Source organism: Heptranchias perlo, chromosome 7 (assembly GCF_035084215.1).
Source record: "Heptranchias perlo isolate sHepPer1 chromosome 7, sHepPer1.hap1, whole genome shotgun sequence".
Taxonomy (NCBI): Eukaryota; Metazoa; Chordata; class Chondrichthyes; order Hexanchiformes; family Hexanchidae; genus Heptranchias; species Heptranchias perlo.
Genome location: NC_090331.1, coordinates 56,164,909 through 56,180,350, shown reverse-complemented (window position 1 = coordinate 56,180,350; position 15,442 = coordinate 56,164,909). Strand labels below are relative to the sequence as shown.

Sequence of the window (15,442 nt, the reverse complement as noted above, 5' to 3'; positions counted from 1 at the left end):
AGCTCCTACCCCATGGTGACCTGACCATGATGAGTTTGCAGCTGGCAGTATGGACTCCAGAAATCTATGCCAGCACACCACCCTGCTTCACACACCCGACAGTGTGCCTCCATACGCATATATATGTGGGCAGTGCTTACGCTTACTAAGCATGCACAGATGCATCTTTTCTCTGATGGCTGACTAACATGATACACAGTGGATGGCTACACAGAATCATGGAGTAGAGCCAGTTGCACCAAACGTAAGCTGGTCTATGTCAACAGCCAGTGTTAGCCTTGTCTGCTCATATAGTTGTGACCAGTTGTTTAGTGCAAATATTGGTACGTTTCATTCTGGTAATGTATCATGGTCTCTTGGTGCTTTGTACCTGATTGAAATTCTTCCGATTCTCAATGGCAGAGTTTTTCCACAAATTGGCCAGTGGTTTTTATATCTGGGTTATCGCCTCCCCCAGGAGTGAGAAACGGTACATGTAGTTGATGACTGGTGGCATATTGTTACATTGACTGACAAGAGAACTGGAGAGTGATTGGACACAGAGTTCTTTCTTTTCCTTGGCTGAAGTTGTACAACTGGGGCTTTCATCCATATTACAGCTATCAAAGCTGTGTACTTGGCTTTGTGAGCAAGGTCACAATTAAAGGAGCAATCTACCACTACAGTGCATACAAGCATTCCAACATCTTCGGCCTTCTCTTAAGCAAGATGTTAATTGTACAATATATCAAGTGATTGTGCAGCTGTGTCTGAGGAGCAGAACTTTATATGGCTGGGTTTTGTACACAGTGCCCAGATGGGAATGTTCAGAGCCCTGCAGTAATACCTGGTATGTGCAGTGCCACAGAATCTGACTGCTTCTCTATGCTATGTTACGGGATTCCTTTATCAAATGCAAGTCTAAAATCCATCCTGTGTCTGTTTTGTTAATTCTGTACCAAGACAAGGTACAAAATTCATTCTACGCTGATTGTTTGTCTCGAGTCATGCATCAATAAAATCCATGAAATTCTTTCCATGTTGTTTGTTTCTTTTGGGCATACTGCATCAGTAAAATCCATGTAATTCAAGCTATGCTGGTTGGTTGCTTTGTGAATCCTGCATCAATACAACCTTTGAATTTCATCCTATGTCACCTTTCAGTTCATCATTGGTGCGATGAGATTAAGTCTGCAGATTGGTGACATGACATGTTTAGCTGAAGCCTCACAGTACCATGGCATCATAACACAAGGCAAAGCACATGAAAATCCCATCTCCTTTTTCTTTCATTTCTGGCCTCCCTTTCAAGTGTAGCCTTCAAAATATGGGGTCTCTTGGGCATCATCAGAGCTTCTGGGACTACCCAGGTGGAAAACACATCCACCCTTAGTATCCCTGAAAGTCTCAGTCGATGGCACCGCTCTCTTCTCTTTACCTGTTACTTTACCCATAGCTACTATTGCATGCCTGTCCTCTACCTGCTCTGTGGTCAGGTTGCTGCACACACTTAACAGAATAAAAAGGGCTTGAGCTGGGTGTGGGGATTCAGAATCTGTACTGAACACATGCTCAAGTCAAGCTAGAGTGAAGGTAAGAGCACAGGGAAAAGAAACAGCTGCAGCACCCCACATGAGCTTGTCGCGTCCGTGCATGGGGTTACACAATTGAAGGAGCCCATGAGTCAACTGCTGGGTTTGCCTGGTGTGGAGGGATTTTGGTGTAAAAAAATATTTTGGGAAACAGTGTATGAGTAATTTGAAACATGACTTGTGGTAAGTGTAGTATGCTTGGGAGGAGAAAGGTGACTTTGGGTCAATGGTTTCTAAAGCTTTCTACCAATGGAGTTTTCCTCATGTCATTTCTGGGTCTGTTGTAGACTAATCGATAGAGATTGATTGCTTTGATTGGGCAACAATTCCCATTATCATTTTATTATACAACTACCAGGATGGTACATAGCAAACTAGATGGGCCTTGGTATTTTTTCATCTAGCAATTCCTGTTCCAGAGTCATTGTGAGGTGGGAAGCCACTCAGTGTAGAGCCCTCACTCCCCTAGCAGACAGTAGGAGCAGTGTTGTCCTAGAGTGTATCTAGTTCATGGGAGTTTTTATAGGTCCTGTTGATTGTGAACCTGGAGTGACACATGCTGCACTATGGCTGCCACAACTTGGTGCCATGCAGTCCTCTAGGGAGTGAGGCTTGGTGTGACAGTGTGGCTAGCGCTCATACATCAATCTCATTCAGCTACTTGTCCATTTGGTCAGCCATAAACCAGGGAAGCAGTTGCTCCTCCGCATGCTCATAGAATCAGTTTTGTATCTCCACATGGTTCTCTCTTCATATCTTGGTGCATGACATTTAAACAATTATCACACACCTACAGGTGGGCAAGGGCCAAAATTCTGATAAAATAATTCTAACACCTTTTAAATTAAAGGACAGGCAGCATTCATAGATGCACATAATAACCCAGCTGGCAGAGCTGCTCTAGGGATGAAGGAGTGGCACCATGCAGTGTGTGTTTTCTGTAATTCCCAAGAGTTATCGCCTGTATTGCAAAAAGACATTATGCACTGTCCGCAGCTGTGTAGCAGAAGGCAATGCTCTGTCTGTTGGCCCCATGCCAGTTCTCCAGGTTAAAGCTCACTGAATAATTGTGCCTGGTGTGCACAAGATGGCAGGTCAATGTTCTGTCCACCGTGCAATAAATTTCAGGTCTGCCTTGCATATTCTCTCAACGCAGGAGTGTGCCCATATTGGCCAGTGACAGTTGGGGCAAAGCTGACACACTTCAGCATTAACCTCACTCAGCTCCCTCCTCAAAGAGGAGAAATAAGAAATCAAGCAGCCTTGTTCCAGTCAGCAGACTAGATTGCAGTATTAGCATCACACGTTACCACCTCCCATATTAATGTTGTCGGAATTTGGGGAGTGTTAGCGATGGGCACTGTCTTAACTGAGGGGTCATGCCTGCATTGCCACTATACGTTGGCAACCATCTCTACATTGTTAAGCGTGCTTGAAGGCAGCCCTGCCTGCCTCCAGCCTGACTGCTACCGACTGAGTAAAATTACACATTCCGGCAGAATGCTGGATGACTCCCATTTGTTTACGTTGTCTGCATACTTGTACATTAGAGGACACAAGACATCCACAAATGCATTCATTTAATTTTTAATGGCGCTGTTGGGAGAAAGCAGGAGAGCAAAAAAAATGATGATTCCATGTGTGGCAGCACTGGTTTGTGTTTTTCCCAGGGATCACTAAACAATTGCTGAAACAACAAATTGTGATTACTGGACGTGCACCTCTGTGTCTCAGCCTGTGCCGCAAGAAAATGTAAACATTCTAACACATCAACAAAACACAGCATTCAAAGTGCAACTTAAGACACAGTCTGTTACCAGTTAGAATGTTTACATTTAAAATGTTCACATTTTCTGTCAACATAACAGGTGAGATCATCAAAGGCTTTTTACTTCAATATTCAACTATTACTTTTGAAAAAAATTATAATTAGGAAAGACACTGTCTCTGAGCTTAACACATTTTCTGACATTTATAGAACATAAAAAATTTATAATAGGTGCATAAACAGTAGTCTCCCTCACCATAGACCTTTTGCTTAAAAAAAGCCCATTTTTAAAAACCTCAATACAAATTTTACCCAAATAAAAGGTTTTGAAATGAGTCCTCTAGCTTATCTTCAAACTTTCAAAACAGAGCAGTAACTGTTGTATATGAAGAAAAATATTCTATCAGTACAGCTGACTGAACAGCACCTTATCAAATGGCCATTTACAAAACACCCATTGCATTTCCTTTATCAATCTACTTATTTCCTCAGACTTGCATTTATAAAGTCACAACCTATCTTTTACAAATCCATGCTGGCTGTCTTTAACCAATGTTCTAACATAATATTAATTTTATCCTGTACTATGGCCTCCAAAAGCTTGTCCACAACCACAATACCCTGAAAGTTACCTGGTTAATCCCTTTCTCCCTTTTTGGACTGCAGTGTTATATTGGGAACCTTCTTGTCCTCTTTGACAACTTCCATATTCAAAAACGTTTGTAAAATTGTAGTCAAAATCTCTTGCTATTTCTGCTTTTTCTCCCCACTTCAGTTGTTTTTTCAGTGCTGCTTCCTTATCTATAATTTCCCTATCACCACCATTCCTTCTTCCTCCATAAAAGTATTTTCTTTTTCATTTCTAATCAGCACTACCCTCACTTAAACTGTTTTTAATTTTTGTGTGCATAAAATCCTTTACTACTTCCCTTTGTTACCTACAAGTCTACCTTTTACATCCCCTTTTGCCCTTTCTAATCTGTTTTGCTTCTCTATTATGCATGATTTTCTTTTGCATTTTATTCCTTAAAATGTGTAATATGCCTCGTTTTAAGTTTTATTTTCAATTCCTCTATTAATCCAAGGAATTCCAGCTTTCGTTTCACTACCATTACTTTTTATGAACTAGGTCTACTCTGTACCTTAACCATCTGCTGTTCGAATATTTCCATTGTTTGTTCACCATCTTGTCAATTTTGCTTTCCATTTATCCGGGATAGTTCTCCTTTTCTCTTATTGAATTTGACGTTTACTCCTAGTCAAGTACCTTTAAAGCTCCCTCTCCTGTTTCAATTTTTAATAGGAAAATAATTCGATTATGCTACATTGTTGCTGAAACCTTAGGGTCAATACTGGTCTTAGCGCTTTCATGACTCCACAAATAACTGAGCAAACGTTATTTTCAAGATCCAGCTGAGCCAAAGACACTTTCAACCAATTTTCTTACGCGGTTTTGGCTGCAAAGTAAAATCATGAGATTTTACAAACAGGATCAGAAGATCGGTACTGTGCCAGAAAGATTACTTTCATTAGCAACGAGACTAACTCGCCCGGGGGGGGGGGGGGGGAGGTGTAAAGAACGACCTTCCCGCCTCGTTCACCAGGGCACACGGCTCAGCGCCTTCACAGCCTAAAACGGAGCATAACTCCATTCTGAGGATTAACAAAGGGAGATTGCCCGGGAAGGGGGGGGGGGGGGAGGGGGGTCTGTGTCCAGGCGGCGAGGCCGTACCTTGATGGGTTTAGTGTCCCCAGTGAGGGCTTTGCCGTGCATGTCCTCCATTGCTTTACAGGCATGCGACGATTTGCCGAACTTCACGTAGGCGATGCCCTTATGATCTTTGGACTGCTTGTCCCGCACTACCCAAATGTCCTGGATATCTCCAAAGAAGGAAAATTTCTCCCGGATCACCTCCTCCGATGTCGATTTGCTGATGACCAGAAAGAGCCGGCTATTGGGCGGATGATCCAGGTTCGCCATGGGACGCGAGCTACCGCTTTCCTCCATCGTTACAGTCTCGCACATACAGCCGCCGACCTGCACTGCGCCGCTTTATTACGTACTAACGGAACCAAAAGCGGGCCCCACTGCTCCTGCAAAGCCCCACGCCCTTCACATCGCCCCCTGGCGTGGAGTGTACCAAATGGCTACGAACGTCACTCTCTCAATTCCACCGCAACCCAGCGTCAACAAAGTGGCGTTTTTGATCGTTTCCCTTTCAAACTTAAATTAAGGAACAGCGATCATAACGGAAATTTGTGCAGAATCGTTGCCAGTTTGTTACAGCCTTTTCCTTGCTTCCAATGTCACGGAGTCTACGGACGTTTTCCAAGTTCAAACGAAATCTGATTAGATTTTTTTGGTTTCTTGTATATTTTGTTTTCTTTTCTCCTGCACATGAATATGTCCTATATAAACACAAGAACAACACAACAAAACTTTGAAAACTTTTTACATGTTTTCGCACACGTATATTATTTTCCAATAAGTTGCGTGAAACTTTTCCACGCGGTAAAGCGCTATATAAATGAGTGTGGAGTGTCTGTGTATGGAGCCAAGGCGGGTAAATGGAGTTAGGATACAGATCAATCATAAGCTCATTGAATGCTGTCCGTCTGCATGTCGTGGCAATTCCTGAAAATCGTAGACTTGGGACGCTAGCAGATAATTTTAATACAAATGTTGCCAGGTTATTTGCCAGGAAGCAGGTGCACCCCAAGTCCAGGATGTTCAGAGGCCTGGCAAGGTGCTTCTTGTGGAATCGGAGGATGTGTGGGGATTGTCAGACCCAATTTTATGGGTACGTTTGTGGGTTTTTTAAGTTGTAAGATTTTTTTAGGGGATTTTAGAATTGTCATGGTAGCTATCTTGCAAAACATATTTTCCTGAAATGTGATTGTGTAATTTTTTTGATCGAATACAATGGTGTAGATGTTTTTGATGGAATGTCACTGGGAACAAAATTGAAATTGATAGGGAAGTTTGCAAAGTATTATGGTGAATAACAAAGGTATTATGAAAATTGAAACTAACCAGAAACGAGAAAAATACTGAGATATAGACAGTTAATCAATGAACTGGAAGAAAGTTGATAGATTCAATAGCCATAATGTGGATCACTATTGCAATGTAAACAATTAACATCATACACAATGTGAAGATAAATGAGAAAGTGAAGCAAAACATTTTGGAGGAAAGAACGGTGGAAGGAAGTATATGCTAAACAGCAAGTTTCTTAACAGTCCAGGAACAGAGATATATATGGGTGCTGAATCATAGATCTTGAAAAGTGGGAACAAAAGGGATTCTGGGTTATGTATATAGGACATTGATTATAAAAGCAAGGAAGTGATGTACTGAAGAAGACTTTGATTAGACAACAATTGCAAATTGCATTCAGTTCTGGGCACCCCATTATAGGAAGAAAATAGAATCATAGAATATTACAGCATAGAAACAGGCCATTCGCTCCACCAAATCTGCACCAGTGTTTTTTCTACACATGAGCCACCTAGTCTAATTCTATTCTCCTGCTTTTTTCCCATATACTTCAATGTTTCTCTTTTTCAGACAACTACCTAGTTCTCTTTTAAAACAACATTGGTTTGTGTTCGTAAATTACACAGACTAACTATTCTCTGTGTAGAAATTTTTACTTTCTTCCCTTTAAACTCTTTTGGTTAGGCGGTAGAAGATAGAGAGTAGAGATAATGGAAGGAAGTGACTAGCGGTGTCCCCCAAAGATCTGTGCTGGGGCCTCAACTATTTGCTATATTTATTAATGACTTAGATAACACAATAGAGAGCCATATATCCAAGTTTGCCAATGACACAAAGATAGTTGGTATAGTAAGTAATGTAGACGGGAGCGTAAAATTACAAAGAGACATTGATAGATTAAGTGAGTGGGCAAAACTGTGGCAGATGGATTTCAATGTAGGTAAGTTAAATATGAGGGGAGATTACATAAACTAGGCTTGTATTCCCTGGAATATAGAAGATTAGGGGTAGTTTGATTGAGGTTCTTAGGATTTTGAAAGGAATTGATAGGGGAGATAGAAACTTCTTCCGCTGGTGGGGGAGTCTAGGACAAGGGGACATAACTTTAAAATCAGAGTCAGGCCATTCAGGACAGAAGTTAGGAGACACTTCTTCACACAAAGGGTGATAGAAGTGTGGAACTCTCTCCCACAGCATGCAGTAGATGCCAGCTCAATTAATAATTTAAAATCTGAGATCAATGGATTTCTGCTAGCCAAGGGTATTAAGGGAAATGGAGCCAAGGTGGGTAAATGGAGTTAGGATACAGATCAGCCATGATCTCAATGAATGGCAGAACAGGCTCGAGGGGCTGAATAGCCTACTCCTGTTACTATGTTAATTACAGTATCTTAAATTTATGCCTTTTGATATTACCTCACCACCCAGTGGAAACAATCTATTGTTGTTTACCCTATCCTAACCCTTCATAATCTTGAAGATCTATCATCACCTCCTTTACCTCAGCTCTAATAAAAAGAGCCTACCTTCTCAAATCTCACTTCATAACTGTAGCCCCTCATCCCTTTTATGGCCTCAGCTACTTGCACTACCAGCTTTAGTCACCTGTATATTTGCAGACCAAAAATATTAGAGCCATGGAAAGGATGCAGAGAAGATTCACATTGATACCCGAAACAAAAGGTTTGAAGAAAGACGCAAAAATTGTTTTATTCCCTACTGCAACAGAGATGGTTACGGGGGGAGCATTCAGCCCCTCGAGCTTGTTCCGCCATTCAATTGGATCATGGCTGAACTGTACCTCAATTCAATTTACCCACCTTTGCTCCATATCCCTTAATAACCTTACCTAACAAAAATCTATCACAGTTTTTAATTTTTCAATTGACTTAGCCTCAACTCCTCCAGAGTTCCTAGCTTCTTACTTAGGAAATAGTCTGCTCTGTCCTTCTTAGATCCAAAGTGAATGACTTCACACTTCCCCACATTGAACTCCATCTGCCAGTGGAGGATTGAAGATTTCAAATTCTGAAAGGTTTTGAGCGGGTAAATGGCAAAAGCTTGAGGGTAATTTTAACCTAACCTACCCAGCAGGAAATTGACAGGATCAGATCCACTGCCAAGTGTTTATACCTGGCACAATTTTACTTTTTATTGACTTCGGCCCATCTGATCTGGTCAGTTTCCAGCCAAGTAGGTTATGGTTAAAATTACCCTCATTGCTTCCATTGATTGGTGAATGGGTGATAACTGAGCATAGATGCAGGATTATCACTAGAAGAATGAAGGGGGAAGTTAGAAGTTTTTTTTCACAGAGGAAGTCATTAGAACAATGACCCACCATTCCTGTGCTTGCTGACCTATATTGGCTCCCGGTCCAGCAAGTCTCAAATTTAAAATTTTCATCTTTGTGTTCAAATCCCTCCATGGCCTCGCCCCTCTCTATCTCTGTAACCTCCTCCGGCCCTACAACCCTCCAAGAACTCTGCCTTCCTCCAATTTCCTTCGCCTCACCATAGGCGGCGGTGCCTTTAGTTGTCTAGGCCGTAAGCTATGGAATTCCCTCCCCAAACCTCTCTACTTCTCTCACGTCCTTTAAGATGATCCTTAAAACTTACCTCTTTGACCAAACTTTTGATCACCTGTCGTAACATCTTATATGGCTTGGTGTCAAATTTTGTCTGATAACAACAAATTTTGTCTGATAAATGCAAGTTCTAGATGGATAGATAGCTGAATGAGTGACGAAAGCTGTGCTCTGCTTTTGTGAAGTAAATGTGTTATTGTGACGCCAGGCCGGAGCAATTATGACATTTATTTACTTTTCTATTTCTCCCCAGGTCCTCCTCCTTTGACCAAACGGAGCCCGTGTTCCGGCCACGCCTTGGCGGGAAAGTCTGACCGGCACGTGCATGCACGGCACGTGTTGCTCTTTGGAGTGCGAGGGCAGCCAACGGCTATAACCCGGCGACCGTCGGAGAGTGAGGGAGGCGAAGGCAACCCGAGCAATAAGTACCGGTCATCTACCCCCGCCCCCCTCTCCCCAACCCTTACGTTTGTAAGTATTTTCCTCACACATTCCTCTGCATTACCGGTTAATGGGATTAGCCGAATCGTTCAACCGTCCGCAAGGCGCGCGCAAGTCCTTCCCGTGTTTTCAAAGGAGCTCAGCAACCGGTCTCTGTGGGAGTTAGAAGATCAGATTACTCACAGGAGTGACTAACATCGTTATACCGAGGACATAGCTAAGGCAGGGCCCTAAACTTGTCACAGAGGGTGTCCAAGAAGTTAAATCTAGAGCTGATGAAAGTGTGGATAGGAATTTCTACGACAGCGGGAATAAGTTAGGGGCAGAGTGAGCAATATTTTAGACATGGATGTAAGCAGGCTTGATAGTGAATTGAATGTGAGATTTGAAGCTCACCTCCCGGTCAAAGAGAATGTCAAAGTTGCTTGCAGTCTGCTTCAGCCTGAGTGAGCAGTCATAGTGGGGGATGCAAAAGGTGCAGAGATTTTGGCGGGGCTGAGAAATGACGGCCAATATTGAATTGTTGGACAATCCCCAAAACATAATAGATTGTTCTTGCCCTCCAGGAAGGATCCTGGAGTAATAGTATTTGACCATGGAGAAGGAAGTGTGGTAATGCTCAATGTGGTCTAGCCAAATTTGGCAATGGTTGAGAAGACTTACTGTGCTGGGTGTGTTCAAGGCTATGGCCCTCAGATTTAAGGGTGCAAAGATGGAAGCTGTGCCTGGGAATGGCCAGGGTGGGAGATAGTGAATGACTTGGTGGGGATTAGGGTATCATAGGCCGGAGCTGTATTGGCCAACAGCAGTAACGGTGTAATGATGAATGGAGAGCCAGATGAAGAGGAGTTGAGTGATAGAGTGAATTGAGGAGGGAGCTGGGGGAACAACGTTTTTTCCAGGGAGAAGGGTAAGGGTAGAGGGATTGGAAGTTGGCAGGGTGATGTGGATGGGAAGGGAGAATAGAAAGTGGTCGGCAAGGCTATATCGTTAATCATAAAATCGTGCAGCACAGAAGGAGGCCATTCGGCCATCATGTCTACCTGCTCTTTAAAAGAGCTCTCCAATTAGTCCCACTCCCCTGCCCTTTCACCACAGCCCTGAAAATTTTCCCTTTTCAAGTATATATCCAATTTCCTTTTGGAAGTTACTATTGAATTTGCTTCCACCACCCTTTCAGGCAGTGGATTCCAGATCATAATAACTCGCTGTGTAAAAATGTTTCTCCCTATCTCCCCTCTGGTTCTTTTGCCAATTACCTTAAACTTGTGTCCTCTGGTTACCAACCCTCCTGCCAGTGAAAAAGGTGTACTGCATCAAAATCCTCATAATTTTTAATACTTCTATTAAATCTCTCCTTAACCTTCTCTGCTCTAAAGAGAACAATCCCAGTTTCTCCAGTCTACATAACTGAAGTCCCTCATTCCCGGTACCATTCCAATAAATCTCCTCTGTACCCTCTCCAAGGCCTTCCTAACGTGTAGTACTCCTAACTGGAGTATTGTCATAGAGTCATACAGCACGGATAGAGGCCCTTCGGCCCATCGTGTCCGCGCCGGCCATCAGCCCTGTCTACTCTAATCCCATATTCCAGCATTTGGTCCGTAGCCTTGTATGCTATGGCATTTCAAGTGCTCATCCAAATGCTTCTTGAATGTTGTGAGGGTTCCTGCCTCCACAACCCTTTCAGGCAGTGAGTTCCAGACTCCAACCACCCTCTGGGTGAAAAAGTTCTTTCTCAAATCCCCTCTAAACCTCCCGCCTTTTACCTTGAATCTATGTCCCCTTGTTATAGAACCCTCAACGAAGGGAAAAAGCTCCTTAGTATCCATCCTATCTGTGCCCCTTATAATTTTGTACACCTCAATCATGTCCCCCCTCAGCCTCCTCTGCTCCAAGGAAAACAAACCCAATCTTCCCAGTCTCTCTTCATAGCTGAAGCGCTCCAGCCCTGGTAACATCCTGGTGAATCTCCTCTGCACCCTCTCCAAAGCGATCACATCCTTCCTGTAGTGTGGCGACCAGAACTGCACACAGTACTCCAGCTGTGGCCTAACCAGTGTTTTATACAGCTCCATCATAACCTCCTTGCTTTTATATTCTATGCCTCGGCTAATAAAGGCAAGTATCCCATATGCCTTCTTTACCACCTTATCTACCTGTTCCGCCGCCTTCAGGGATCTGTGAACTTGCACACCAAGATCCCTCTGACCCTCTGACTTGCCTAGGGTCCTCCCATTCATTGTGTATTCCCTTGCCTTGTTAGTCCCTCCAAAGTGCATCACCTTGCACTTTTCTGGGTTAAATTCCATTTGCCACTGTTCCGCCCATCTGACCAACCCATCTATATCGTCCTGCAGACTGAGGCTATCCTCCTCACTATTTACCACCCTACCAATCTTTGTATCATCAGCGAACTTACTGATCATACCTTTTACATTCATATCCAAGTCATTAATGTAGACCACGAACAGCAAGGGACCCAGCACCGATCCCTGTGGTACCCCACTGGCCACAGGCTTCCAGTCACAAAAACAACCTTCGACCATCACCCTCTGCCTTCTGCCACTAAGCCAGTTTTGTATCCAAAGTGCCAAGGCACCCTGGATTCCATGGGCTCGTACCTTCTTGACCAGTCTCCTGTGGGGGACTTTATCGAAGGCCTTACTGAAATCCATGTATACCACATCCACTGCGTTACCCTCATCCACACGCCTAGTCACCCCCTCAAAAAATTCAATCAAATTAGTCAGACATGATCTTCCCTTGACAAAGCCATGTTGACTATCCCTGATTAATCCTTGCTTCTCCAAGTGGAGACTAATTTTGTCCTTCAGAATTTTTTCCAACAGAATTGTACACAATACTCCAGCTGAGGCCTAACTAGTGATTTATAAAAGTTTAACATAACTTTCTTGCTTTTGTACTCTATGCCTTTATTTATAAAGCCAAAGATCCCATATGCTTTTTTAACAGCCTTATCATCTTGTCCTGCCACCTTCAAAGATATGTGTATGTGAACCCCCCAGGTGTCCCTGCACACCCTTTAAAATTGTACAATTTAGTTTATATTGCCTCTCCTCATTCTTGCTTCCAAAATGCATCACTTCACACTTCTCTGCATTAAATTTCATCTGCCGTGTGTCTGCCCGTTTTACCAGTCTCTCTATGTCCTCCTGAGGTTTGCTACTATCCTACTTACTGTTTACTAATTTTGGACTTTGGTGTGATCTGTAAACCTTGAAATTATGCCCTGTATGCCCAAGTCCAAGTCATTGATATATATATCAAGAAGAGCAGGGTCCTAATACCGACCCCTGGGGAACACCACTGTATACTTCCCTCCAGTCTGAAAAACAACCGTTCACCTCTACTCTTTGCTTCTTAGCTAATTTTGAATCCACGCTGCTACTGCCCCATTAATCCCATGGGCTTTAATTTTGCTAACAAGTCTATTTTGCGACACTTTATCAAACACCTTTTAATAGTCCATTTACACAACAACAACCACACTACCCTCATCATCCCTTTCTGTTACTTCATCAAAGGACTCAATCAAGTTTGTCAAACACAATTTGCCTTTAACAAATCCGTGCTGACTGTTATTTATTAACCCACATTTTTCCAAGTGACAATTAATTTGGTCCCAGATTATGGTCTCCAAAAGTTTCCCCACCACCAACATTAGGCTGACTAGTCTGTAGTTACCGGGTTTATCCGTCCCTTTTTATCAACAGGGATGTAACATTTGCAACCCTGCAGTCCTCTGGCACCACTCCCACATCCATGGAGTATTGAAAGAGTATCCTCTTCTGTGAAGACATGCAAAGTACTCATTTAGTACCTCAGCCATGTCCTCTGCCTCCACAAGAAGATTTCCTTTTTGGTCCCCAATCAGTCTCACCCTTTGACTATCCTTTTACTCCTTATAAGTTTATAAAAGACTTTAGTGTTTCCTTTTATGTTACCCACTAATCTTTTCTCATACACTCTCTTTTCCCCTCTTATTTCCTTTTTCAGTTCTCCTCGGCATTTACTGTTTTCTGCTTGATTCTCCATTGTACTATGAGCCTGACATTTATCAAGCCTCCTTTTTCTGTTTCATTTTAATCTCAATATCTTTAGTCATGGAGCTCTAGCTTTGGATGCCTTTCCTTTCCACCTCATAAGAATATGTTGTAGTGATGTCTGTACCTGAACTGTCCCCTCCTTGAAGGCTTCCCATTGCTCATTTGCTGTTTTACCTGCCAATCTTGGTTTTCAATCCACCTGGGCCAGATTCCTTTTCAACTCACTGAAATTTGCCCTCTTCCAGTTGAGTGTCTTCTCCTTTAATTGTCCCATGTCCCTTTCTATAACTATTCTAAACCTAATGATATTGTGATCATTCTTTCCCAAATGCTCTCCCACTGAAACATGCTCCACTTACCCCACTTCTTTCCCCAGAACTAGATCAGGCACTACTTCCTCGTTGGGCTGGAAACATACAGGAACACAGGAAGAACATTGGAACAGGATCAGACCTTTCAGCCCCTCTAGCCTGTTCTGCCATTCACTTAGATCATGACTGATCTGTATCTTAACTCCATCTACCCGCCTTACTTCCGTAACCCTTAATACACTTGCCTAACAAAAATCTATCAATCTCAGTTTTGAAATTTTCAATTGACAGCTTTTTGAGGGAGAGTTCCAGATTTCCACTATCCTTTGTGTGAAGAAGTGCTTCCTGATATCATCCCTGAATGACCTAGCTCTAATTTTAAGATTATTCCCCCTTGCTCTGGACTCCCCCACCAGAGGAAATAGTTTCTCTCTATCTACGCTGCAGAACATTCTGAAGGGGGAGGGTGAACAGCCTGAGGTCGTGATCCATATCGGTATCAACGACATAGGTAGAAAGAGGGATGAGGTCCTGCAGGCAGATTTTAGGGAGCTAGGAAAGAAATTAAAAAGCAGGACCTCAAAGGTAGTAATCTCAGGATTACTTCTGGTGTCACGCGCTAATGAGTATAGAAATAGGAGGATAGAGTAGATGAATGTGTAGCTGGAGAGTTGGTGCAGGAGGGAGGGCTTTAGATTCCTGGGGCATTGGGACCAGTTCTGGGGGAAGTGGGACCTGTGCAGGACGGACGGGTTGCACCTCAACGGAGCTGGGACCAATGTCCTCGCAAGGAGGTTCACTAGTGCTGTGGGGGAGGGTCTAAACTAATTTGGCAGGGGGATGGGCATAGATATCACTAGAGTAAGATGGGAGTATTAGATGGGAACAGACTAAGAGAGAATACAAGAAGATCCAACATAGGTTTACAGTGCATGTGTGTTAACACATGCAGCTTAGCAAACAAGGTTGGCAAGCTGCAGGCGCAATTAGCCACATGGGAATATGATGTCATGGCGATGTCGGAGACCTGGCTCAAAAAAGGGCGGGATTGGGTACTAAATATTCCTGGATACAAGGTGGAGGAAAGAAAGGAGGGGGTGTGGCAGAATTGATTCGGAGAATATTGCAATGCTGGAGAGAAAGGATGTCCTTGAGCGGTCAAGGACAGAATCTATTTGGTTAGAGGTAAGAAACAATAGAGGTGCCATTATACTACTGGGTATATTCTATAGGCCACCAACTAGTGGGAAGAATATAGAGGAACAAATTTACAGGGAAATTACAGGGAGGTGCAAGAGCCATAGAGTAGTGATAATGAGGGACTTCAACTATCCTAACATAGACTGGGATAGTAATAGTGTAAAGGGCAAAGAGGGGAAGGAATTTTTGAAGTGTGCTCAGGATAACTTTCTTCCTTTTCCGGCCCAATGAGGAAGGAGGCATTGCTGGATCTGGTTCTGGGGAATGAGGTGGGTCAAGTGGAGCAAGTGTCATTGGGGAACATTTAGGGAACAGCGATCATAGTATCATAAAGTTTAGATTAGCTATGGAAAAGGAGAAGGAGCGATCTAGAGTAAAAGAATTAGAGGAGGGCCAATTTCATTCGGATGAGAATGGATCTGGCCTGGGTAAATTGGAATCAAAGATTGGCAGGCAAAACTGTAATTGAACAATGGGTGGCCTTTGAGGTGGA

The 15,442-nt window shown here is 43.1% G+C and overlaps 1 protein-coding gene across 2 annotated transcripts in view; it reads right to left on the bottom strand.

Annotated features, from left to right (window-relative positions):
- Positions 1-5,398, bottom strand: part of rbm45 (RNA binding motif protein 45) — a 60,670-nt gene extending 55,272 nt beyond the window's left edge. For both annotated transcript variants that reach the window (XR_010963438.1, XM_067987619.1), the window contains exon 1: positions 5,072-5,398. Coding sequence is in view for 1 of the 2 variants with exons in the window: in XM_067987619.1 (XP_067843720.1) it covers positions 5,072-5,365 (294 nt within the window). In the remaining variant the exon portion in view is untranslated. The remainder of the gene's footprint in view (positions 1-5,071) is intronic.
- Positions 5,399-15,442: the final 10,044 nt, after the last annotated feature.